General features: G+C 43.8%; 4 protein-coding genes across 8 annotated transcripts; 2 read left to right on the top strand and 2 right to left on the bottom strand.

Annotated features, from left to right (window-relative positions):
- Positions 1-2810: 2810 nt before the first annotated feature.
- Positions 2811-15168, bottom strand: nol6 (nucleolar protein 6 (RNA-associated)). The gene is made up of 26 exons (XM_030358315.1): positions 14998-15168; positions 14606-14821; positions 14293-14409; positions 14007-14186; positions 13700-13868; positions 13229-13363; positions 12865-13028; positions 12577-12697; positions 12411-12469; positions 11949-12050; positions 11731-11846; positions 11033-11210; positions 10716-10838; positions 10439-10587; positions 10264-10339; positions 9978-10118; positions 9619-9736; positions 8736-8890; positions 8036-8199; positions 7258-7410; positions 7021-7118; positions 6737-6861; positions 4706-4795; positions 4190-4390; positions 3924-4025; positions 2811-3292 (listed from the first exon to the last, which is right to left on the bottom strand). The coding sequence occupies exons 2-26, from the start codon at positions 14819-14821 to the stop codon at positions 3143-3145; spliced, it is 3402 nt and encodes a 1133-aa protein (XP_030214175.1). The 5' UTR covers positions 14998-15168; the 3' UTR covers positions 2811-3142.
- LOC115545308 (cocaine- and amphetamine-regulated transcript protein-like) lies at positions 5367-6667 on the top strand. Its single transcript, XM_030358324.1, has 3 exons — positions 5367-5689; positions 5842-5928; positions 6250-6667. The coding sequence occupies exons 1-3, from the start codon at positions 5474-5476 to the stop codon at positions 6355-6357; spliced, it is 411 nt and encodes a 136-aa protein (XP_030214184.1). The 5' UTR covers positions 5367-5473; the 3' UTR covers positions 6358-6667.
- Positions 15169-15311: 143 nt separating the features above from the next.
- On the bottom strand, positions 15312-18746 carry c20h2orf81 (chromosome 20 C2orf81 homolog). Of its 5 annotated transcripts, none has more exons than XM_030358317.1 (4): positions 18632-18746; positions 17395-17637; positions 17037-17264; positions 15312-16666 (listed from the first exon to the last, which is right to left on the bottom strand). In XM_030358317.1, the coding sequence occupies exons 2-4, from the start codon at positions 17635-17637 to the stop codon at positions 15818-15820; spliced, it is 1320 nt and encodes a 439-aa protein (XP_030214177.1). In that variant the 5' UTR covers positions 18632-18746; the 3' UTR covers positions 15312-15817. The 5 variants fall into 5 exon arrangements, with proteins under 5 accessions (XP_030214177.1, XP_030214176.1, XP_030214180.1 ...); XM_030358316.1 differs by having other exon boundaries at positions 18636-18715; XM_030358320.1 differs by having other exon boundaries at positions 17395-17652; positions 18632-18698.
- Positions 18060-21517, top strand: wdr54 (WD repeat domain 54). The gene is made up of 10 exons (XM_030358323.1): positions 18060-18184; positions 18467-18761; positions 18946-19008; positions 19118-19184; positions 19445-19501; positions 19602-19729; positions 19903-20003; positions 20343-20505; positions 20727-20801; positions 20923-21517. Exons 2-10 carry the CDS (start codon positions 18537-18539, stop codon positions 21052-21054), a joined length of 1011 nt encoding a protein of 336 aa, XP_030214183.1. The 5' UTR covers positions 18060-18184; positions 18467-18536; the 3' UTR covers positions 21055-21517.
- The last annotated feature ends 4740 nt before the right edge of the window (positions 21518-26257 follow it).

Below are 26257 nucleotides of genomic sequence, written 5' to 3'. Positions count from 1 at the left end.
TCAGGGAGATGTTGATGTCCTTTGAGCACACTCCCGGGAATGTTGTCTGGGCCAGCAGCCTTACGCGGATTCACTCTGCGCAGTGACTTTTTCACCTCAGCCGTGGTCAGACGTAGCACATGTTCGTCGGGAGAGGGAATGTTCTTCTCCGCCACCACATCATTCACCACATCAACACTCTTGCACATAATAATGCTTCTACATACAGTAGCCTACATAATTCATTGCATGGAAATTCCTATTCATGTGTCGTGATCCGCACCAAACCTTTCTTCCTCCATAGAAATTGTAGGGATTGGCGGAACGATACTAGCCTGGTTCTACCAGACTCTCGTACTTCACTTCATTTCATTTGTACAGAGAGTCTGGACCTAATCAATTGACAAACGTTAACTCACTTGAAGGCGGTTGTCTGTTGAAGTTTAAAATGATTGGATCTGCCCAGTGCCACTCTGGATCTGCCATAACCAATCGCTAACGTTTGGTTGTGACGTATGTCATGCGCCGGGAATCACGCGCAGGTTGTACACAAACCAAACACCTTGCGCGTCTGCACGAAAATGTCCGTCAACGACAGCTGCAGGTTTTGTTGGTCGAATTTAATTTATCAGGGAAAAATTGCACATTGTAAATCAACTACTGACCTACAACAACAACTCAAACTGGCGTACGACTTTATATTCATTGTTCTCAGACACGCCCTCTCTTCGCTGATTGGGGGCCGCTGTGGCGGCACCAGAGAACCAAATTACATACAGCAGGTCCAGACCTAGTACTGAAGGGAAATTCAAATTGAGCGGAAGTACTTAGGCGGGCGGAGCCAGGCTAGAACGATACTGCAGGATTGATACTTTATACTCATAAGCTTCTCATTTGGTATCGATTCCTTGAAATCAGATATCAATAATATAATTATATCAATACAAAGAGTGGGCTGCATCACTTACAATCGTGTTCACTGTTCAGGACTTAAGTTGTGTACAATGTTTGAGGCGGGAATCATGGATCTATAAAGAAATGGGTGGGAATTAACGAATTATCCGCCCTGACGCCTCGCTGGCCCTTAGCTTTCTTGACTGCACTTTCAAGTGCATGACTGTGGAAGCCTGTGTGACGACAACAGAGCGCGCCCGCGCACACTCACAACGCTGCCGCACGGCCCGCATTCTGCAGCATCACACTTGTGTGGTGCCCGTGGTACTCTTCAGCCGTCGATAAACCACTCGTAGGATAGGCTATTTGTTACAAGAGTGTGCCATACAGCAGCCTTACGAGTAAATTATTCAAACTTTTAAATACAACACACCCTGAGAGTTATAAGCGAGAAAAAGATACCTCGGAATTGTTGCACAATCATGGTGCGTTTTAATATCCATCCGTCTCGGAGGTCCGAGGACGTTGCCTAGCGACACGCACAAACACGCCCCTTTTCCTCGGACGGCGATCTCGCCATCTCGGTGGTGTCATACTGAGCCAACATCTCTCAGTGGTGACCGAGCGAAATTGAGACAGAATTCAAGATGGCTGCGGTGGTTTAAATGGTAATTTCAATAACTCGTATTACTGCAATACCTTACTGCGTCCGTATCTCTGCCTATGTACACAAATATATTGTATTTGTGTCCAGCACTTTGGTCAACTACTGTTGTTTTATATGTGCTATATAAATAAACTTGACTTGACTATGGCCTATAGCCTACTTATATTGGATCGCCTGGTCCTCTGCCAATGCTACCGCGACAACAGCTTTCCGGGTGGCGTCCATGTTTTCCTCCAACGACCGAGCGAAATAATAAAACGCTTGAAGTGTGGGCGTGGCATCAGATCCGAGATCCGAGTCGGTTCGCAGAGAATACTCGAACGCACCATCAGCTCCAGTAGATAGGCCGTTTTGGCAGGAGAGACGGACAGGCAGAGGCGAAATCGGCTTAAGTGAAAATGATATCGAATAAAAAAGTTTGGTATCGCCCATTCCAGCTGAACGTCAGTGAAATGCACCCCCCTGTGGTCAAATCCAACACTACATTCTAGCAAACAATTGTTACGACAAGATATCTTGCAGCGAGGCCTTTATGCAAATTATTCCAATATCCACTTCAAAAGTCCTTATCACATCAGGCATTGTCATTTCTAATGTTTTCGTCATTAGAAATGTCAATGGGGTCAGTTTACGTTCTGTGAATGTGTAGACTATGAGCTGAAAGTAAGTGTTTGTGTGTGCGCTTGTTGTTAAGGGTTACTATCATCCAGAGAGGAGTTCCTCCGATCGAAAGATGAAGGGATCTCATGTGAGGAGAGAAGTGGTCCATTGCCAATCAAGCTCTGGGAGATGGGACGATACCAGTTGGTTGCAAGCGGTGGCATTTGCCAAGGATTCAGGTTGAACATGTAAAACCTTGCAATTGAAATAAAACGGTAAGCAAACGTTATATGAACAAAGTATAGTACAGAGTATGAGGGAACAAAGAAGTAATCAAATGCTGGGCAAGAGCTGGACGTTTAATTTAAACAAGCTTCCATTTGAGTTGAACATTTGCCTTGCATGAACTAAAGTTAAGTTTATTGATAATGGTTTGTACCCCACACATACACACACGTTTTATTAACATGAGACCGTATGTAGGCTTTTAAACTGTTTGTTTCAGTAAACATATTCATTTTTTCTCATGTCCCAATTATGGAAATCCCTGTTCCTTATTCCACCTCTTGATCTTGATATCTCAAACATAAGTTAATTTTGCGTGTTATTTTTCAGTAAATTGAGAAAGGGAACTCTTACCAGGCGTCAGACAAAACCTGGAGAACAGGCATGTGTTTTACCGACTTACTTTTATTAACTTCATAGCCATTGTCACATTTACATTATAGTGCGGTTAACTGCTGTAGGATTAGTATCTATGAAGGAAATAAGGGAAACAAGTATTTAAGAATCTTTTAATAAACCAGTCCGCCAATAACAAACATGTCACGTCTTATCCTACAAGTATACTAAAACCGAATAAGAATTATATATTGTAATGTACACGAAAGCTGAATAAGAATAACAAATTTAACAGAATGTTCTGAAAATAACAACCAACGTCTGACTTCTCCCCGACATACTTTGAGATCATAATGGCATGATGGTATGGCTGCATGTCTTCTAGACGCTCCACCTCTCCGTCCTGGCCTCCACCGACCTGACCAGATCCTTCCCCATCACACTGAAGTCCTCCACGATGGCCTCCACGTTGGGCACACTATGCGCCTGCTCCCCTTTCACCTCCACACGCCGCGCCTTTATCTCCGAGGTCTACGTGGCGAGACAGAGCAGTCAGTACTGGCCTTCAGCCGTAGTTGGCATTATAATATAATAGTATGTCTTAAGCGGCTGTTTTGAGAATTTGGGAATTGTATAGAGAGCGAGTGGGGAAAGAGCACATTTTTAAGTTAAACCACCCCAAAAACATGCACTCCCTCTCCTCCCCCTCCCACCCAATGTTTTACAGCAATTGAAACGATAACCCTATGTGGGCACGAGTGTCGTTGACAGGCAAGATGGATTGCCCAGATTGAAGATATGAGCAAGGAGAGAGGTTCAATTTAAGTAACTACTGCATAAAGGCAGTAAGCCATTTCAGGCCTTGATTTACAGTGATTGTTCAACCGCGAGGGGGAGTTATGCAAACCCTGCATTCTGTTGGCTTATTGCTTAATTGGCTCATCCAAAGGCCACCCAGAACGTTGAAGTTTCTCACAGAGAACGTCGCTCCCGAATAGCTGGCGCATGACTATGCCAATTCCAAACCGTTGACACTCAAATTGCAGCTCTGAAACCGTGCCTACAGCACCATATGACAGTTTAGTAACTCATATCAGCGATGGTTGAAATGTGCAGCTCCCTCTACTACACATTGGGGGTAGAGGCCAGCATCCGCACTTACCTTGAAGGGCACTGGTTTGAAGGCTTTGGGCTTCCACAACACGGCGATCACCGTACCACCGTAAGGGTCACAGAAGAACAGGGCCAAGTCTCCAAATGAATCCTGGAGGTCAGATTTAAAAGAATAAATAAAAAAAAATAAGAATAAAGGAACATTTGCTTGCCTGCTTCTGCTGATTAATAAAAAAGTAAAAAAAAAGTGTGAATAAAATTTACGTACACTAATTAATGAAGTCAAGTACTAGTTAAAGTAAGCAAAAGACGAACCCTGAGCTCTGACAGGTAGAGAGCGACGGGGTTGTAGTCTATGACGGGCATGGCCCCTCCAGGAGTGCCCGCCTTGCCTGCCTCGGTCCCCCTGCTGAAGACCACCAGCGGAGGGTCCACCGCCTGCTTGAGCAGGGGGACCTGCTTGGGCAGCAGGTGGATCAACACATCGTAGGCGTCTAAGGGGGGACGCATTGCCACCTGCACACAACAGCAACACACAATTAGGTACCCTAATAGATTACATTTGAAAAACACACAATAGATACATGGGAGAAGAGAAAAACGATTCGAGAGCTTTCATTAATGAGGCGACATCCTTCACAAGATGGAGCTAGTGTTGTGCGCTACGACTTCTGCAGGGCGACTTCTCCGTTTGGTGCGAAGGCATCTTCACATCAGCCAAGTAAGTGGGCACCTCGGACACAGTCAACTTTCTTTCGCACCAGTTGTCCAATTTTGACACCGGAGTCCGACTCCATGATGCAGTTGTTTCAGTGTCTGTTTTGAACCAACCTTGACGTCCTGTATCTGGGTGCCGTCCTTCAGCTGGGGCTCCAGAACCTTGAGGCTCTCCGCCGCCAGCATCACCGCCCGCTGCATCATCTGCAGGACAAAGCAGCGAGGGGCCAACATCATCTCCAAACATCTCCGTAGCAGTCACATGAGTGTCATGCATGTGACAGAAAACCATTGAGTTGAAATCAATGTTTCAAAGAGACCATTATGTACCTTTATTGTATTTTAGATGGACACTATTGGCTCAGTATGACACCACAGTGTGCCAATTTAAAAGTCAATGAAGCACTTAAAGATCTGTCTGTTATAAAAAAAAGAGAACGATTTGAATGGACAATTTCTCCCTAAAGTGCTTTTCCCAGAAATGACCAATTAACTGAGATGTAATGACCACGTGCCAAACTCTGTCTTTGTCGGAGTGCTACATAGGACGACAGCAGTATATCAACATGCATTTAAAAATATACTGTTTTATTGAGAATATCTTTCATCTCGTCGTCAAATCCTTTATCCTCATAAAGCGTGTGCAGGCAGGTGACCTCCTGTCTAAAGTTCTCCATTTTATTAGCCTTCAAGAGGCATTCAGAGCAACTTTTACAGACTCCCATGCCATTCAAGTGGCTACATCTGCTTTCAGAGGTGAGTCAAGGAGGCTGAAACTCCTCGTTACAAAGGGGGTTTTAATTGGACTCTTAATAACCACCACAGTGTGACGCATCAGTCCGTACGTCACGCAGGGCCAGAGACTTCCTGCCGCTATAAAGAATGACGCTGGACGGAGGGGACTCAGTGGCTTCCAGGGGGGGCTTGGAGCAGGAAATGAATGTGGGTCAGCTCCGCAGCCGCGGGGGCCGCTGGCCACTAGGCCTTCTCTGCGTGCTTCTAGCCACCGGCCGCCACGGCCATGCTGATACCGAGGAGCTCAGCACCAGATATTCAGCTCATTTCCCCGCCGCGCTGGACCTCGATGAAAGACAACTGGTGAGCGGAGTGGGTTGTTATGGCGTTGTTGGGCGTGTTTGGCTTTGAGATCAGGTTTATCTTGGGAACATTATAAACAGGTTTAAAATAGTGAGCAATGAGGAGCTCTTCATTGTACGTATTTGATGGGTTGAACGCTTTGGCCTTTGCAGATGACTGACTTACATGGGGTGCTGGAGCGACTGAAGAACGACAACCGGTTCCCAACTCAAGGAATGAAGCATAATTATGTGCCTATGGTATGTACCCCAACTCAAAATCAAAGCAGGACTGCAACCATTCTTAGGACTTAGAATTTATCTTATGTTGACGTTTATATGGTGTAACCAAGAAAAATTCAGGTATTCTTGTTGACAACGTTTGCATTTTAAATATAGCAATTGGGCGCGTGCTTACTTTAAGGACTATGATGCTTTTGAATTTGACGAATCGTTTCAGCACTAGACCTTAATAAGTAAGACAGTCTTTTTGAATGCGTCACACCAAGGACACAGATGTGGAGCTGTCGGGAGGATAATTCACTGGTAATAATTCCCGGCAACGTGGCCGTCTCTCCGCAGTGTGCCCCGGGGGAACTGTGTGCCACGCGGAAAGGCTCAAGGATCGGAAAACTGTGTGACTGCTTTCTGCCGAGGACCTGCAATACTCTTTTACACCGCTGTTTGTGAAGTCCAGAGTCATTCATTTGTGTCTGATGTGAAGCCTCTACGAGAAGCTTCAGATCAAATAGTGAATGTTTCCCAATGACGGGACCTCAACACAAAGTTATGGGATGGCCTGTGCCTTTGATATGAAGGGTTTGCCGTTTCTGTTGTCAGCACGTGGATGCATCATATCTGTGTCGATGTGTGCTTAACATAAGTGGAATCATCCCAAAAGAGGTTTCATGTTGTATATCTCATGTACAGATTGTTATATTGCTGCATCAATTGTATATGTGGTCCCAATATGTGGTCCCTCTGTTTTAGGTCATTTTAACTGTGCATAAACGGCGGTGCGCCAACATGTAAAAAAAGCTGTACTGTTGGGGGTTGTCCTGTGACTGACCTGTACGCTAGGTTCCCGCTTGGTCCACAGGGACAGCTTCTTGTCGCTGGGCGTGGCTATGAACATGACCGGCAGGGAGTCTCTGCCTGCCACAAAGTCGTTCTTGATGTCCGTGTAGTCGGCCGCTGCAGGTGAGGAGGAGGCGACGACACAGTGTTAGACTCTTGGGGGGGCCAACCACCCCGAATCACTCAAACCTCATAACGAGGCACGGGTAAAAAAAAAAAACTGAAATGACTTAAAAAAGAGCATTGAGGTATGTGCATGTGTGTGTGAGTACATGCCTGTCAGCTTGCTGTTGAGGTTAACCACCAGGGGGTTGTTCCTCCAGTCGAAGGATGAAAGCAGGCGGAGGAAGCGCAGGAATCCCACCTGAGGAGAGCTGCGGGCAGAGGGTCGATAAAAACTCAGTTCACATGACCTACTAACGAGGCAACCACAAAGGGAGGAGGAGGGAGGGGAGATCGTACCGGGGGCGGGCGGGCGGGGACAAGGGAGAGAGAGAGAGAGGGAGTGGGTACCTGGGGGCAGTGAAGGGGGCGGGGTGCAGGAAGAGCGAGGCCACCAGTAGGTCGGCCGCGTCCTCCCTGATGTCGTCGCTGAGCAGCTGTGCTCCGAGCCAGCGCTTGGCGAGGCGGCAGACGGCGCCGAAGCAGGGGTGCTGCTGCTGGAGCCTGTGGACACGCTCGGGTTAGGGTACATTTGAAAACAACAAGTTTAAGGCCCTGTCCCAAATGCTCCCCCTAGATTTGAGCCCTAACTCTAGATTTTGCGCGTTCCGGCAGAGGGGTAGGGAAAAAAAGGGAGTGCTGTTTTCCCCCATACAATCATCCCATGAACTCTAGCCAGCTCGGTAGCTAGGGGCACTCTAAACAAATGTTCTTGTTAATTGGAGAGAAATGGGACTGGGCCTAAACCTGCGCCCATTATGAAAGGTTTCTCACTGACGACCTCTAGTGGTCTGAGTTGTAGCTGCCCTTATAGCTATAGCATGGGACTTCTGTGAGAGATCTTCTAATAGTGGGCGGGCGGGGAGGACAATCTGCCTGGATGGATGGATTGACTTGGGTTTCATCTTGAGAAGCCTTGTAGTGCCAAAGATCATCAATGGGAGGCAATAGCTGCAGCGGAAGAATTATTGTGCAGGATCCAACACTGCAATTGCTTGAAAGTAATGCATTGCACGCTGAATTCTGCTTGAAACCTGTGGCTGTTGAAACAACCGTTTAACAAAAAAAGGCATCAGACTCGGATCATCAACATCATTGGGGCGGCCCGGGGCCCCAGAAGGAGCCTTACCCGTGCAGGGTGCTGGTCAGCAGGGGCCGGTGCACGGTGGCCAGCTCCAGGGCCTGGGCGGCCTCGTTGTCCCGGACCACCAGCAGCCCGTCGGGGCCCACGCTCTCCCGCAGCACCTGGGGCTCGCGGTGGTACGCCACGTGGACGCGGAAGGCGTAGCCTTCCTGGGGGAACACGTGGAGAGCAGGGTCAGGTCGGAGTCTACATTTTGGATGAATCGTACATCGGGTCCAGGGGAGAGTGGATGTACACTCCATAATAAGCTGCAAACATCTAGGATACAATAGCTGCGGTTACCTATGTTTGACATGACAATTACCCTTCCAATTATCATCATTGCCTTAAACCTATTGGCACACGGACAGATGTTTGACTCGTCCAAAATAGAGTCGAGTCCTATCCAAAGAAAGTGGAGGAATACAGCCCTGCTACATTTGCTTTGCTCCATTTAACGCCATTTTATAATTTAAAAAAAAATACGTTCTACCTAAAATATAATCAAAATTGCGCTCTCTGTACTGGTGTCACTTGCCATTTGCTGCACTGCATGTGTTTCTAATAAACCAACGGTAGCGTTGAAGGCTTAGCATTCAAGCATTGTGAAAGAAAATAAACAATCGAATGTATCCCATGGCCATGAAACAGACAATTCACAACTAAAAATATTTTTTTGTTTTTTTTGCCGTGCCGCAGGGCGTACCTTCCAGACGTCCAGGTGGGTGGGGCAGGGCCTGCAGGTGTAGCTGTGCTCCTTGGTCAGCAGCTCCCCCAGACTGAGGTGAAAGGCCGCCTTGAGGTGGCGGATCGCCACGCGGTCGTGGGGCCACTTCCCGCTGCCCTCCATGTGACACACCACTACAGGGTAACCAGGGTGACCGTTAAAGAAAACTTTGTGAATTGGGCGCACTTAAACCCTCTTTACATGAAAGCGTTTTTCTGTATTCATAAAGTCAGGCAAGAGCAGTTCAAACGACACAAAATCACAATAACACAAAAATACTAGAGCTGTCAAGCGATTAAAATATTTAAACGTGATTAATCGCATTAATGTCATAGTTAACTCTAATTAATCGCGATTAATCACAAATTATTTTTCTATGCTAAATATCCCTTGATTTTTTTGTCCCATAATTCTTCTCATTTTAATTCTCTTATCAACATGGTGAAGTGCATCGGCTTGCCTTGTGCAAATGATTTTTACACTTTTATACACTGATCAAAACAGGACGATACAAAAAAAGAGCCTATAGTGCAATTAAACGACTGCTTTGAACAAATGTCATTTGAACATAGCAGTCAGGCTACTGCTTCTTTGTTTTGAGCCAAAGAAAAAAAAAAAAAAAAAAAGTTTTTTTTTTTTTTTTTAATAAAATAATTGCGTTAATCGCGCGTTAAAAATTTTAACGCCGTTAAATTTGGTTTGCGTTAACGCCGTTAATAACGCGTTTAACTGACAGCTCTAAAAAAATACTATTTAATATTGGATTGCATCTTAGAAGGCGTGCATATGTGAGATGTTGGGTAAGCTTTGTCTTCCAACCTCAAAGAGCTAGTATGACATTGGATTACTTTCTCAAACGTACCTGTGATGGGTTCGATATAGACCGGGCAAGGTTTACCCTCTTTGGGCAAAAGTGATCTGGAACTCTTTTCTTTACCAAAGAAAGAGTAGTCCAACTTCAGGGGTTTCGGGGGAAAGACCTAGAAATGCCATAGTTCATGACACCAAGTCCATAGAGCATAACACTCATAATATACAAATATATCCATACACACAGCAACAATAGCACCTGCTTGTAAACACGCTTTAGTATACTGAAAGAAGTTTAGATTTATAATATTTTGTTAAAAAAATAAAAAACAAAAACAGAATAATCAGATGTTAATGTTGTGAGACATAATCACAGTGTTGTGGAACAATCAGAACCATGGCTGGGCTTACCTGTGTGTATCTGAGTGCAGGGTGTGCTCCCTGGACAGCAGTGACAGACAGGGGTAGACCTTCTAGCCTCCACAGCTTCCTACTCAAGTCGTCGTAAGACTGAACCACCTTTAAACTCTCTTCTTCCCCAGTACTAGGCACCTTCGAAAAAATAAATACATACAATTTGTAATTGGAGGTTCAGCTTGTTTTAACAGTGAACACAAAAACATGTACTTGGCAGACAATCATAAGACAGACACCCTCTTCTGGTCAGTCACAGAAAGTACAAAAACAGTAACCGTACATCGTTGCTCATTTGGATGACATCATCCATCATGGCCCCAACGTATCTCACACAGGATTCTGGAATATCTGCATGACTGTTACGGGAATAAATCAATTATTCAAAAGGCTTTATTCACAGCAGTGGTTTAAATGGCTTAAATTAATAATAGGATAGGAGAAAAGGATTAAGTTACAGCTGTAGCAGGTGATTGACAATCTGCCTGGGAACCAGCCGCTTCTCACAGGCGCTCTCTCCGGTCCAGAGCACGGCCTCTGTGATGGCGCCGTCCTGAAAGCGGCGCAGCTCGGAGCGCGGGCCCCACAGCTTACGAAACTCTGCCGCCTGGGACAATAATGTAAACCATATATTATTGACAACCATAACAATGGCCAACGAGTGCATAAAGAAAAGAGAGCCTCAGAGTGCCGAAATGGAAACATTATTAGACACTTCTAGTCTCGCGCACACACCTTGGGACTGTCTGCAGGCGGGCCCCTCTCCAGGACCGAGGCTGCGTAATCGGGCCGTAAGATCAGGCCGAAGGAGAGCGGAGGCTGGGCTTTGTGCTTTGGGGGTTCAGCCTCCACCGTCCACTACAAAACCAAAACAAAGTCAGTGAGATGTCGGTCAAGCACATGCTTAGCTTTACATTAGGCATTAACCCTAACCATAACCCATTCAGTGACCTGATAGTACTAAACAGTGCTTTTTAAACGAGAACTATGGAAGGAGCGGACTGAGTCACGCGTGCATTATCATTGACCCCGAGAACGACAGTACTGCTGACCTCTGGGTCCGGTGAAAGGGAGTGGGTCAGGAGGAGGATTCTCTGGCCTAGTCCCTGTTGGAGGAGGGACAGGATGTAGGGCAGCATCGTGCGGACATAGTTCCCACTGTGGTCCATCAGCTCACTGAGCAGTTTCAGTTTCTTACAGCTGGCTTGAAGCTTGACCAGCTCCAGGAGTCTAAACAGGCAACAAACAGGATGTAAACAAAGGGGATGGCCGGAGAAATGTGTGCACAATGTGAAGGCTGGAAACACGCCCGAAACACGTTGACGTCGTTATTGGCGATGTACAACAGATCCTGTTTTACAGTTTTGTGTAGCATTTCACTATGCTGGATCAAACTAGATTTATGTAGACGCTACGTCAGAGATACCTCCCTGCAGTATTTCCAATGCATATCCATGACAACAGTTACTGTAGACAATAACCTGGTGGTTAAAGCAGGAGAAGGCCGCCTAGGGGATGTGGTGACTTTCCTTCCGATCATATCTGAATAACTGTCTTAAACCACAATAACAATAAAAAAAAAAAAAACGCCTACTGGAAATGTGGTCACAAACCTCTGATCATATCTGAATACATCCCTTGAAGCAGAATAATATTAAAAAGCCTACTGGAAGATGTGGTCCTCAACCTCTGATCCTATCTGAATACAGGCCTTGAAGCACAATAATAATAATAATATAACAAAGCCTACTGGAAGATGTGGTCGCTGGTCCTCTCCAGGGGCTTCGGAGTCATGAGGAGGGCATGGAAGCCGTTCACCGTGGCGTCGTCCCAGAACTGCATGGATAGGGAGGCCTCATGCTGCACCTGGGTACACACACGGAGCGGAGGTTTGACCCGTCGCTTTGAGGATTCATCCCGAATAAACCCAAGTGTCCGACAATCAAAGAGCAACAGCTAAAGGCCCACCTGTTTGTAGGTGCACTCTGTCATCTCAGCACACAGGTTCAGGTGTCCAGAGGGGTCGACAAACACAACCTGGAAGGCATCCTGGAACTCAGGCAGGGATGGCTGCAGGGAGGGCCGGGGGAGAAGAGAGTCACACATAGGGCTACTGCGTGTAATATTCACAGCAATGGATCACATCAAAACAAACGCAAAGGAACAACCTGTGCCTGGAAATGAGATCACTACTCAAAACATTAGATACTGCATTTTTGCCTCATGATTTCAGTGTCGATGTATGTGTTCATGCAAAGCCTATGACATACATATCATATACCCATATATAGTATACTATAGATATTAATACAAATATTTTCTGGTTCACTACAATTATTTGATTTCACAATATGGTTATTTTATGTGAAGGGGATCTTCAGGGGTGAAGATTGAGAACAACAAGCAAAGTGTCTTCACTGCATCACTCACTGCAGTTGAGTCTGGTTTCCTCGCTAGGGTAATTGCAGTCTCCGTCAGGTCTGTGGTAGCTAGAAATTAACATAAAAAGGCATGGATCATGAACCAGCAGACTATTGAAAACAATTACAAATAATTCCATATCTCCAATGGGATTTCAGAAATCCCATTGTCTCACCAAGAAAGTGCAGCGTGTTTCGGAGCAGCTGATAGGCCGTCATGTTGTTGTTGACTCTGTGTTTACTCAGAAGGTACGCCAAAGTCATGGAAGCCAGGAAGCCATTGAAACATCCCGCGCCCTGTGGGGAAATCATGTAGGATCAATGCAACAGTGAGACCACCAATGATAACATGATTCATACAAACCAATTAAATTTATTTACTCTAAATACCCATTTTGGAGCTACAATACATTCAATATTAAAAACAATAAATCAAGTAAACAATATTTGTTTCTCCTGCACACCTGGTCGAGTTCCCTCTGCCGGAGCCAGACTTTGATCAAGGCCACTCCTTCGGCAAATGCTGGACACTGAGAGCTGACCGCGGAGAGGAACTGAAGGTGGGCTCTGGGCAGCATGTCCCCTAGAACTGAGCTGTTGTAATGTGGCGTGGGAGGTTCTGGGCTTTCTACACATGGAGGCAGTGAGACCATAGAAAGAGAGACAAGACGGAGTGAGACAAGGCCTTGTTTTACACAAAATAAATGTTAATTTTTAAATTGAATGACTTATGACAACCCGGCAATGTATAGCCTCAGAATGTTGAATCACTAAAAAATATATAATGAGCATTTGGTGACCCTAGCTTAACCATTTGAAAGCAGTAACCTGGATCTGAGGAGTCCAGGCCGGTGTACCACTTGGTCCGGATGTTGTTTCTCTGCGGGTGGAAGCGGCTGGGCTTGAAGTATCCGGGTGGGAGACACGCATGGAGACGCACCGTGAAGTTGCTTGACTCTTTGCCTGAAGAGGAGAGGGACAACAAACACAAACACTTCAATACAGCCATTACAGAGCACAGCATTGCACACCATTACAGACACGCACATATTAAATATAATACAATAGGACACAACCACACAGGTTCGCCAATATTAATAGTTTGAATAGATTTTATTGTACAAGACAGTTATAAACACCTGAACGGCTCTTTATTCCCTGAAACCGTTATTGCAAGCCATTTCTAACATCGGTAAAATAGTTCTGAAGAAATGCGAAAAATGTTCCTTTGTCAAATTAATTGCTTTAGAAAGCAACAATGCACTCCTGCAAAATATAATTATGAAACTCCAGAAATACCTGAAGGGGTCAGCAGCAAAAGGGGCCTCAGGCGATTCCCGTGGAGGCAGGAGTAGCGCATGCTTCCGATTTCAGCTGAAGAGGAGAGATGCTGAGCCAGGCCTGCCAGGTAAAGCGCCCTCTTCCTTGGGTATCTCTGGTTCATATCGTCCTTGGTTTGCAGGACTTCCTGGTTGAGAGAAAAGGCGCATATTTAGCTCATCAGTGTATCGTGTCACTGTATTGTGTCACTCTATCTGTGACTATCAAAACTCATGTCTGCCAATACTCAAGGCACAAATAAGTGGTAGAAGTAAAAATGTCTTACGGCCGGGATGGTGACTGCAAGGTCCACAGTGATGCGTGGTTTGATGCAGGTGCCCAAAGGGTAACTTCCTATAAGATCCACAGATGCTGGTGGTGCCATTTGGAACTTGCCGGCATTTTCTGCAGGCATCATGATGAATGGGACCTTCACTGAACCCGCCAGCCAGGACAGGTCACCGAGCTGGACACACAATCACGCGTATGCAGGAATGTTAAGAGAGGGTTAATGATGAAAACTGCAAACACAAAGTATAAGCCCAATCAGAGGCCGTTGAAGAAATACATACCTCAACTTTTGGAAAAGAGGGCACACTCTGCAGAGCTTCTGTAACGGTCTTGACGAAGGAGTCGATTTGTTTTTTTCTACGTTCACTCAGGGCCACTTCTTTCAGCAGCTCTTCCATCTGCGTTCAGTAAACACGGATGTTGACTGTCAGTGAAGGTTTATCTCAGTGAAATGTTACTAAGAGTATGTTTATTGTAGTATATATTTAAATTCACTGTAGCATATTTGACAAGAGACATTTAATTGCGTAAAAATGGCTAAATAGAATGCAATAATGCATTTAAATACATGGTGAGTGATTGTTGACAGCATACCTGCATTTTAAGCAGACTGCAGTGGAAGAGGCTTTCGGCCTCTTTCAGCTGGTTGAGCTCTTCCACTGTCGGGGGTTTGTACAGCTCAGTACGGGAGAGCTTCACTGGTCGGAGGACGGCGTCTTGCTCCCCCTGGTCCTCGGGTTTACTACGCTTGGCATTCGCAGGAACACCATTGCCGTCCTCCTTGGCTTGGGACAAGTCTGACGGAATCATCTGTAAAAAAAACAGGAATAACATTTAATAATACACGTATAATAACGAGATTGACTCCCAACATTACATGCGTTTAGAGTCCCCCTCGGAGGTTTCACCACAAGCCTGGTTGAGCGTTTGGGTATCAAAATATCAAGTATATGTACATTTTAGTTTATTCTGCGTTTTATCCTTACCTTGACTATGTCTCTTTCTGCGATAGTATCGCTTGTGAATGCTAATGTATTTCAATTCTGTTCAATTATTGGGATTCTCCAGTTGTGTTACAATTCGGACTTCCGAACATTGCGTTTCACATGTGCAGAGCAGAGGGTCATACAAACGTGCGTGCTAAACATTTGTCGATTGGTGCAGACGCCGTTTTCCTGAATAGTGATTGGCTGATTTTACCACATACTTCCGGGATACTTACACAAGGTAGGTTGCATGAGCACTACCCTATGACGTTGCCCACGACTTTATTTTTCTATTTCTCAAATGAATAATCGTATTAACTTATAATAAGTATGTTTATTTACGACAGCGTATGTTGAAGAAAGGCAGTTGCAAAAGTGATGATATATTTATAAATTAAAAACATGTATTTTTATAATTTTCTTATTGCCCACCAAGCTTTTTAATTAGTTTGAAGTTGAATGTGGGTGAGTTTAATTGTGGTCATAATTGCTATACTTTTCTTACCCTTTGTTGATGTAATAGTAGATAAACTGATTTAATCAAATCATTCAGAAGAAATTGAGATATTGTCAACGCTTATGATTATTATTTGGGTTAGCAGAATATGTATATATATATATATTTTTGTTTTTAAAAATAACATTTTCGAGTGTACTTTTTTCACATCAGATTCAAATTGATTGATCACCTTTCACATATACACACACGTGCATGACCTACAACAACGCCACCTACAGCTCTTCGCATCACATTCTTCTTAGTGTACTTTTATTATTTGAAAAAATATAACAAAAGTCATCCCATGATCACGTTCTGGCGTTACTTGAGGGGCATTGCCTGAGCTGGTACACCTGTACTACGCTGCTCAGTAGTAAGGCTTGGCAAGGCTGGATACCTTCGTATGGGCCTCAGCTCAGCCATGTTATCCAAACAGACCTGAGTACCAGTGTTTAGTGGACTGTTCTGAAGACCCTGTGACTCATTGAGGGAAACCCCTGGTAGTAAATTCATGGTGTCTAGCCTCAAACTTCCGGAAAACCTAATTATACCACTCTCGTCCACGGGAGTAGAATGGTGTCTGGGCTCAAGCCAGGAATCAGTCCTGGGCTGGGCGTTTGGTCTTTGTTGAAGCTTGGCCTTATGATCCGTGTAGTTGGGTAATGGCTTGAGCTTCATGCTGGTTGACGCCGCACGCTGTTTGGTGTATTTGTGCCCTGAGAGAGGAAGTCCATGTATGGTCTGTCTTTTAGGGAGCAGTGTGTCCAGGATCTCATACTGAGGAGAGACAAGAGGCAGGGGCTGGAGGACATGATGTCGCTTTGACACGGGTTGCTTGCCCTCAGACGCAGGTAACGAATCAAACCCATCAGTGGACAAACAAACCCTCCTCTTCCTGTCCTCCTCCTGCTCCCCTTGGGTAACCAACCGGGAAAGGGACTGTGTTGAGGACTGGATTGATTCTTTGGCCGCAGTATTTAGCAGAATCTTCATTTTTTTCTTTCTATCGCTTTTGCCTGGTGGGGTAGGGGTGGCTATTCTGTGAGGGCTGTGATCTGCAGGGCCACTCCTCTCTCTATGCTTCTCATGTTGTACTCTAGAGCTGTTCAGCTGGGCCTCTGGGCAGGGCGGCCGGGGAGATCCTGGCTCTTTTTTATCCAGCCCTGCTGCCTGTTAAATACAAAGATAAGATGAGCTACAGGACAAGACACACACAAACACACACAAACAAAAAACACACGCACAAACATAGATTCCACTCATTCTGGTAGCTGTTAGTAGTGCAATTCTACTCGTTATCTGTTCATGTAATAACACACACAAACACACAAACACACAAACACAGTCACTATATGTAAAGCACTTTAGCTGTCTTGTAAAGCACTACATGCAATGAACAATATTAATAATATGATTCTAACAATAGTAAATACTAGTATTATGTTCTTTATTGATTGCAGATGGGAAATGTTGGTATCACAGATACGGGACAGTAATAAACCAAGCTGCAGTACATTTCATTTGAAATGACAGAGCATACTTTGTGAGGAGTTGCGTGAGGAGGAAGAGGAGGAGGAGGAGGACTGCTGATGGATACAACAGGCACACAGCCTTGGGCCCAGGAGTCTATAGGTGAAGGCACCGGCTGTGAGTCTTCAGCAGTGGAGAACGCCTCCTCCGGCCCGTCTCCTGGGTCACGGTAGAGGAGAGCCAGTTCCATAGCCTCGACTAGGAAGTCTTTGGCCCAGCATACGGTGAAAGCCACAAGCTAAACAAGGGAAAGATAGGCAGCGTTTTACGATGGAGGCAAGTTGGGGGCAAAGTTGTCACATGAGGAAATATTCATTTTTATGATTCACTGTATGGATGTGAAGAATGCACTAAAGTACACGGGTCACCTGTTTGTGAATGTGTGACTTGAGACATTTCTCCATGACATTGCCCATGAGGTCCTCCACTATCTCCTCAACGTTTTCCCCCGTCTCCTCCAGCTTCAGCAAGTCCTCCCACTGTGTCTGGGTCAGGTGACCGGGGACCACGTCTTCTTCCACGGGGGGGTCATTGCTCTGAGGAGAGGCCGCTTGGACAGGGGCTTTAGGGCCCCGAGTGTCCGCGCGGGACTTGGATGCAGAGCGCGACATCTTAATTCAGAGAGGCTTGACGTTAAGAATGGGAAACAACGTTTGATAAAACATGAAAATGCAAATTCAGTGTCCTTCTGTAATGTAAAACGTTTCTTCTCTTCAAGAGCTTTGGGAGATCTTCCAAAGCTGATTTTGACTTTTTTTTGTTAATAAGTAACACACCAAAAATACTTTGATAAACATAGGCCCGAGTTACACATTAACGTTACCTAAACTAACTGCACTGAGGTCTAAAGTACCACATGTTATTACATTACCAGTAGCCTACAGTTAACGCAACGGGACCTAATTTTTAAAAGTGGATATCGTGGCAAACGTTAGAAGAAAATACCTACCCGCTGAATGCCAGGCGCTTTAAAATGTTTTATGAGTTATTTTTTCCCTTTTCATCCACGGTGGGTCTTTTGTTAGTGGAGTTGCCAAGCAACTGAACAAGTCGACGTAGATGTGACACGTGGTTTGGTGACGCGTTACGCAGATCTGTGTCTATGGCTGCAAAGGACGCGAAGAAGATACTCAGCTTTTCCTAAACGGGTTATCTATCGTAAGCTAACATGGTTTACACACCCGATCATTATCGATTGGTTGGACCATAGTGCAGTGAACTTCTGCTTAAGATATCGGTTAGATCCGATCATCTAAGAACTTCCGTTACCTTATACATCATGCAGTTGTAATTGTACATTTTACTTTAACTAGCTTACTGCCCAACCCTCAACTTGTTCACCGTTTGGTCAAGAAGTGGTGTTTTTATGTATTAAAATATCCCTTATAAAATCCCCATAGTAAGAAGCCAATTGTGCCTGTCTGACTTTGTGTCCTCCAGATCATTGTTCTTCATCAAAGGAACAACAGGTCGCCAAACCCCCTTATCAACAACCTAACTGCTCTCCAAGATGTACCATAAAGAGAAGAGCTTACAGATCAAGAACAGCGCGTCGGCGCTCTACAACAACCTCAGCGTGCTGCGTATCGCCCCGCGGAGCCTCACCTACTTCACGGTGGTGCATGCCAACACGGTGAGCATAGTAAGCGCGTCCTGGGACGGCCTGAACACCTCCCACCGCCAGCTGCAGTCCAAGGAGCCTAATGTCGCCACCAGCAACTCTCTCATCATGCAGGTCAGCCCGTCATCCATGCATTCATTATTTAATTTGTTAATTTATTGGTGCACGTGTGTGCGTGTCTTCACTGACCCAGTGTGTATGCTTTGCATATGGTGTAAATATGTGTCTCTTCTGTTTACTTTTTACCAGAATCATGCAACCAATGTTTTCCACCATCAATGATCCATGTTTCTAACAGGCAGCCTGGTGTGTTCTTCCCTCTCGTGACCTACTGGTGCTCACGTCCCAGAAGGGTATTCAGGTTGTTATGGTTCTCTCTCTCCTCTTCTGTGTGTCTGTGTGTCTGTGTGTGAGTGTGACTGTGTGTACACTAACCCTAACTAATGGCATTTTCCATGTTGTTGTTTCAGATGTATGAGTCTGATGGCTCCATAATGGTGTACTGGCATGCACTGGATACCCCGGAAACCGCTACAGGTGTTCAAATGAAACAAATACAAATAGTTTTAACATTTTGCCCAGTGTTTCAGTGACAAACAATTGATGTTAAATCATTAAAACCAACTTGTTTTTCATGTTTGTATAATTGTCATGTTGTATTACACTCAATAGTTAGTGCTAATAGCTGTCTGTTTTAATTTGGCTACCTATAACAAGAGTTTGCTTATGTTATAACATTGTATTTTTACAAATCTGCTTTAGCTTTATAAATCATTATTTACTTATTTCTGCCCCAGCTCAGGCAGTGTTTGCAAGAGGGATAGCAGCAGTGCGAGAGAATTACATATGTGTGGGTGAGTACTCATTTCTGTGTTATTTCTTTCCTTACGTCGAAAAGCTTTGGATGATGTTTCCTACTCATTCTACCTTCTGGGTCTCAAATCCCCCATCCAGGTGAAGCGTCTGGTGGGATCCTAGTGTTTGACATCCCCAGTAAAGGCGGGAACATCACCCTGTCTGAGGTGTTGGAGGAACACAAGGAGTCCATCACAGACATGGCTTCCGAGTGTTCTGGCAGTCAGGTAGACCATAGCTAAAAAAAACCTCTTATTTACCTTTGAATATGCTAAATATATATACTGTATGTGTATCCATCCAATATGAATGTTGTTTGATATGTTGTAAAATATGAAATCATTTAGTACCCTTACCACTGTGCTATCCTGCACAATGACTCTGTTGTTTTTAAATGTAGGAGTGCATTGCTGACATGGTCAGTGCGGATGATACTGGAACGCTCTGTGTGTGGAAGTCTGGGGAGGAATTCCAGCTGCTCAACAAGATCACTGGCTTTGAGTAAGTCGGTTTCACCACCGCTCGGTTTTAGAGTCTGTAGATTGTGTCTTTCTGTCCCATTTATTATCAACACTATTCATCACAGGTTTATTTTCTTGTATATATATATATATATATATATATATATATATATTTATTTTCCCTTATTATGTTTAAGTTTCATCGTTATTATTTATTCCCAACTAGTCTATGTTATAATCGCATCAGTTGCATCAGTAAAATATCCCTCTTCGTCCTCTATTTTTTCTTTCCATGCCTGACCTCTTCTTATTTTCCACTCCCCTGTCGGCCTCTGTCCCCGGCTGTCCCCTCCCTTCCTTTGGTTACGGTCCACTCCAGCATGAGCTGCTCCTCAGTCAAGCTGTGGAAGGGCACGGTGGTGGCGGGCTACGGCACCGGTCAGATCCGTCTGTACGAGGCTGTGACTGGGATCCTGCATGCAGAGGTCAACGCCCATGCTCGCTGGATCTACTCGCTTGATATCGCCCCTTTCTCTGGGCTGGTAAGCACAACAGACCGAACTCTAATCCTAACTGCCCTCGAGTGGATGCTTTTATTCTAAGCATCTTACAATACCTTGAGTGCGGAAAGTTTTAGCATGGCTGGCCTCAGTGGTCAAATAGTTGATTTCCCACTTTTGACCGGCATCGTGACACTGTAACTGTGAATGTTATTTATCACAAAATAACTTAACATTCGTTTAACACTGTTCATGTGCTTCAGCTTTTGTCTGCAGCCGAAGATTCGTTCGTCAGAGTGTGGCACCTGACGATGACGCCAGAGTCCAACACCGTGGAGGTAACATTCCTCCTCCCCTGATTGTGGTTCTCAGGGTTAGGGTTAGAGAACACAAGCCAACGTATAGCAGTGTACAGTTTAGGGCATGGTTCAATAACACTGCGTTTGTATCTCGTTCTAGATTTCCCATATGTACAATGAGTGTGTGACGGACACTCAGATTTGCGGCGCAAAGTTCTGTGACGGCGACGGCTACGCCTTTGGGGTCACTGGCTACGACCTCAGTGAGATCATCCGCTACACACAGTCATAGGGCGTCGCGGCGAGAACAGGTACATCGTACTCTGATGTCGACACAGGAGGCACTCTGCTCCGGGAGTACTGTGGACCAGTAAGACCCGAGGAATGTTTAATAGCTGTTGGTGGTCAGGTAGGGCGTAGGCCAGAGACTTGATCAAAAGGAGTCGCAGAGTATGTATAAACGTTGTGGGTGTTTCTTGTTTGTTTTTTTGTTTTTTTTGTTATGGTGAAGTTGATATTCCCCAAACAAATTTTATTTCATTAATATCCAGAATGTTCACAATAAAGTCAGTGTTATTTTATAGCATACCTCCTCATCATATCATAATGCACTTTGTGTCGATGGTAGTTGAGTTTTGTTTGCAAAAAAGGGCATTTTGTGAAGTGCTTTGTTTATTCTAGAATAAAGTAAGCAGTGTATTCAGTATGATTGTCTACACGGCTATAAATCAAGATTAAAGCGTATTTATGAAGCATCTCGTTGAATTAATCGTAGATGGAGTTGGTTGAGTATTAGTTTTGTTTTATTCGACGAATGTGCACTTTCATTGCACATCACGTATTTGCCAATAGATGGGGCTCTTGGGAAAGGAAGCGAAAACTTGACATTGTATCTGAGTCAGAGCATGACTGTCACATAATATAAAACAACCACATCAGTCACATATAAAAACACACATAAAATCACTTTCAATTAGATTTTTTGACAATGTGAAGTGATCTTTCATTATTGTGGATCCTTGCTTCTCCTGTGACCTTTACATAATAAGGTAGATAGGGTACGCAGACAAGTTTAAACATAAACAACACATCAAAGCAAAGGGACTTTGCTGATTCGTTCCACCGTTAGTTTTTGTTAACATCATCCGTCTCTCACAATATACGCTGCCTGAGTCGGGTGAGATCAGTGGTCTCCTTTGGTTCTGTTATTCAACAGTGGTCACATAACATCAGCTGACAAGGTTGTTTTTGAACCCATATATGTAAAGCTGAACGTTATGTAAGGCAGACGCCTATCGTGACAACAGACACTCACGGGTCACACGGCCGTTTGTTGACCGTGTCAAATGATGAGTGTTTATTTACCAAAGCACACATTTTGTACTATTTTTATACTTTTTAAACTCTTATCTCTCTCCCCCTCACCCACGCATGCATGTAAGCACGCACGCGCCCATACACAGACAGACAGACAGACACATACACACACTCTGTCAATGTCTGACTGAAGAGGGAGAGATCAGGGGCCTATGTTATCAATATGTGGTGTTTGTGTGGACATGACTGTTATGTAATGAACTCCATTGAACCTTGAAATAGAAAGAAGTCGTACAAAAACAAAAGGGGGGAATGAAAATGGAAATGGTGGCAGACTCAATTTAAAGAGATTTAACGAGAGCTGACAGCTGACATCCAGCTGACATCCAGATCGAGGTCAGCAGAAGTTCACTGTGCTGAAACGTGAAGCAGATGAAATAAAGTACAGAGAGGACAAATGAGAATGTTTTGCTTTTGTGATTGGTCAATAATCCACTGTGATGTCCCGGCCTCCCTAGCCCCGGGCCCACTCACTGGGCAAAACAGCTGTCCACTGTAGCAGCACTGTGATAGGCTACTCAAAAGCTGCCACTCATTGCATCATGCATATTTGTTATAGGGAGGATAATAACTTCATCTTTCAATCCCATGTGAGTACTAAAATACTGTCAGGTGGCACTATAGACCTATCCAAGCGTGACAACCACTTGTATAGTAAGAATAAGTATAAAGTAAAAGAGTTAAATTGAGACAGACAAACAGGAAAATATGAAAAACATGTAACCTTGTCTCAAACATAGAGGCATCAAACAAGCCAACCAGTTTAACCTGACCTCTAACCTTTCACATGCTTATGGTATGTATACCATGTATAACATTTTTGGAAAAAATCGTACTAGCCTGTTGCATGATGCCTCAAACAAATGTGAATCGCCCCTTTGCATTTGTAATACATGTGTGTTCAGGTATATGTGTTGGACATGAAAAAATAGTTATAAAAAAAAAGAATTATTGCTATTCATTGGAAACTGAGTCTAAGAATTGCCTGAGAATTACCACCATCACTGCAATGCTGATTATTGGGATTGTAAGCTGAATCACAGCAATGGTTTGTCTACTCTTACAGTTTCCTTGATTGTATAAACCCAAAAAATGGAACTATGCACACACAATTCTGAAAACTTGAAGCTCATGTATCAACTACAAGACCCCAGACTGCTAAACTCTAAGCAGAGTTCCACTGTTTTCACATTGTTGCTAAACTCTAAGCCCAAATCTCATCATTTATCACACTTGGTTCTCCTGGATCATACTGGCCATCAAAACGCAACAACTAATTACCAATAAGTCTAACTCACTTCTCACCTGTTCAAACTCAACTGGCAAAACACTTCAATCATGTGTCAGAGCATAAAAGAGGACCTGGTGAGCTCTACTGTGTTGTAGATATGGTCCTTTGGCCTGATCAGGATTGGAGGTGGGATACATACTGATTTACATGTAGATCTGTTTCACCTCATTTATATTCTTTTTTTTATTCTTTGTTGGCCTAGTTCAGCTGAACATTTTACTGTATTACAGTAAAAATAAATATATTTGCTTTGTTACCTTTTTGTACTTGTAATTCCCTAAACGAGGGAAGACGGAACAAAACTGTGAGGGACACCAGGCCAAACTGACAACGATCCAACTCGTTTGGAAGTACAACCAAAGTTGATATATCCTCATTTCGATTCTATCTCAAATCAGAAAAAGCCTTACAGGTAAAGAGATCAAGAGATAGCAGATCATTAAGTTCTGAATCAAGCATTAGCTCACCAGCAAAGAAGAGGGCTGACACAGTTGTTGCTGACATAGTGGATGTTAAGAACCAGGAGGCTTCTCAACAGAGGAAAGGTCAACAACAAGGCCTCCAAGTCTCAACTGGAGCAGGTGCAACAGTGGGGACGACCAACAGCCCACCAGGAGTAAACAGTCTGAAAGCTAAAGACACCCAGCATGAGAATTACCAGAAAACACCTGAGAAACAGAGTACCATGGGGGTTCTTGCCCCTGATCTTAAAGGGTTAACTGACAGTTCTTGAAAACAACTTTAAGACACTCTTTACCACTCTAGAGTTATTTGAAGGAGTTCTGATTTTCATGACCTTTTGTACGTGCTTGTGTACCACATCCATGTGTCTGCATGTATTATCTGAGTGTGGGGGTATGAGTGTGTGCTATGTTGTTATTTGTATTTGTGTGGGCGTAGTTTCTGCACAAGTTATTGCAAGCTTGAAAAGTAAACTATTGTTTACTTTTGTTGGGTTTGTTGGGATTACCCCATAATCAGAGCTATGGGCTTTGAAGATCTAGCTAGAGATGATGAGAGTCTCTCCGACGTGGGTGAACACATAAGCTGTGAAACCTACACCATTGATCAAATAGTAGATAAGAATGGGATTCCAGTTATGGAATAAGCTGGAAAAAGATGTAAAGATGTCTAAATCGTTCAAGCTCTTTAAGACAAAGCTTAAAAAACAATTCCTGTCTAAATATGTCTAAAGATCACGTATCACACCTTTTTAATATATCTAAATAACGCAATTCTAGTACTTTCTCTACTGTGGTTTGGGGGGTGGGGGGTGGGGGGTGGGGGGGAGGTGACGTGGCACTATCCATTTGGATACTGCGGCGATACCTTGGGTTTGTGTACTGTATTTTTTATTTATGTATTTTTTGTCCATGTTTCCCGTCTAACCTATGTCTTGTCCTGTCTCAGGTTTCCCCGCCGACAAGCAGCTCCTTGCAGCTTTTTTGGGTTTTCTCCTATTTCATATCTTAATTTCAAATGAAATGTCAATTTGTACAACTAGATTGTACGATATGAATAAAAACACATCGTATCGTATCGTATCGTATCGATTTCATCATTGCATACCCGAAAGACAGTCTAAACATTTTCTTACTGTCGTGTTTGTGTTGTCCTGTCATTTTACTTCAGTGCAATTACTGTACTGTAAAATATGCATTGTATCTTTTCTGATACGATTGTGCCAATGCAATATTTATATGATTATTCACAGTATTGTATCACAATATGGCAACAGTCTTTATACTATATGTACCACCTAATTGCAACTTTAAAAAAGAAAGCTATTTCTAAACAATTTTATACATTGGAATATGTAACATGGCCTCATAAAGCCAAAACATATGTAAATAGTATACTGATGGAAGTGTTTTGAATTGATCACACCAGTGTTTAATTGATGCTCTCTATTATATAATATATTATAGATTATATATCTCTAAGAGATATTCATTTGGTTGCTGTGTTTACTGAAGAATTTGTAAAGTTTTGACAAAATGATTAACTCGTCTCAGGTTTGTGTTTAGAGTTTTGAGAAATTGAGCTATAGTTTCAGAAAACGTGTGTAAACGATGGAGAAAAACTGTAATACTTTATTTGGCTCGCTTATGACATTGATAGAGAGGCCTTCCAAAAAATATATATTACTCCTCACATGCACAAGCCAACTTCAGCAGACTTGAAAGACCTGGCTATGCATGTGAAAAATAACACACACAATCACTTGGCACCATTTATTTTTACCATCACAGAATCGTCCACCAATCAAATTCTTAGGCAAACTCACTTACACATGATTGCAGTTGCATCATCTTGAAGGCATGGGTAGGCATTGGGACTTAAGTGCATTACATTTGAGTAGAATAAACATGATCAGGGCCGGCCATCTGTACTGGGATGGCATGGTTGCTATAGCACCAGCCACTGTTTGGATGGATGACGTTGTTGCTGTGTGTGTGTGTGTGTGTGTGTGTGTGTGTGTGTGTGTGTGTGTGTGTGTGTGTGTGTGTGTGTGTGTGTGTGTGTGTGTGTGTGTGTGTGTGTGTGTGTGTGGGATGGCACGGCTCATGGTGATATATTTATAGAGCAAGTTTCCATATAAGACTGATGGATTTTTGTCCCTGAGTAGAACTTGTGTTTCTAGATGTATGTTTTACAGACAAAAGTTGCATAGATAGTTTACTTTAAATTGAAGGAGTAATAAACTTTGAACTCAAAAGGAAAGAATCATTTTATACAGACACACTACCGGTATTAACATCTAATTTAATGGCCACACATGCCATCCATGAGCAATTGATAAATCACAAGTGATGAAAGATAAGTT

Source organism: Gadus morhua, chromosome 6 (genome assembly GCF_902167405.1).
Source record: "Gadus morhua chromosome 6, gadMor3.0, whole genome shotgun sequence".
In the NCBI taxonomy this organism is placed as follows: Eukaryota; Metazoa; Chordata; class Actinopteri; order Gadiformes; family Gadidae; genus Gadus; species Gadus morhua.
This window is presented reverse-complemented; position numbering and strand designations above follow the sequence as displayed.

Excerpts from the sequence above, each read along its gene's own strand:
- c20h2orf81 (XM_030358316.1), bottom strand. Across the intron at positions 17,265-17,394 it reads AGTCACACATTCACAAACAG|CTTGTGGCTTTCACCGTATG; the intron begins GTGACCCGTGTA and ends TCCCTTGTTTAG. Across the intron at positions 16,667-17,036 it reads CTCACGCAACTCCTCACAAA|GCAGCAGGGCTGGATAAAAA; the intron begins GTATGCTCTGTC and ends TGTATTTAACAG.
- wdr54 (XM_030358323.1), top strand. The coding sequence starts at position 18,537 with ATGTACCATAAAGAGAAGAGCTTACAGATCAAGAACAGCGCGTCGGCG. Across the intron at positions 18,762-18,945 it reads GCAACTCTCTCATCATGCAG|GCAGCCTGGTGTGTTCTTCC; the intron begins GTCAGCCCGTCA and ends TGTTTCTAACAG. Across the intron at positions 20,004-20,342 it reads AACAAGATCACTGGCTTTGA|CATGAGCTGCTCCTCAGTCA; the intron begins GTAAGTCGGTTT and ends GGTCCACTCCAG.
- LOC115545308 (XM_030358324.1), top strand. The coding sequence starts at position 5,474 with ATGACGCTGGACGGAGGGGACTCAGTGGCTTCCAGGGGGGGCTTGGAG. Across the intron at positions 5,690-5,841 it reads ACCTCGATGAAAGACAACTG|ATGACTGACTTACATGGGGT; the intron begins GTGAGCGGAGTG and ends TGGCCTTTGCAG. Across the intron at positions 5,929-6,249 it reads AGCATAATTATGTGCCTATG|TGTGCCCCGGGGGAACTGTG; the intron begins GTATGTACCCCA and ends GTCTCTCCGCAG.
- nol6 (XM_030358315.1), bottom strand. The coding sequence starts at position 14,821 with ATGATTCCGTCAGACTTGTCCCAAGCCAAGGAGGACGGCAATGGTGTT. Across the intron at positions 13,364-13,699 it reads TTTGCTGCTGACCCCTTCAG|GCAAAGAGTCAAGCAACTTC; the intron begins GTATTTCTGGAG and ends TCTCCTCTTCAG. Across the intron at positions 10,340-10,438 it reads GTCAATCACCTGCTACAGCT|TCATGCAGATATTCCAGAAT; the intron begins GTAACTTAATCC and ends TTCCCGTAACAG.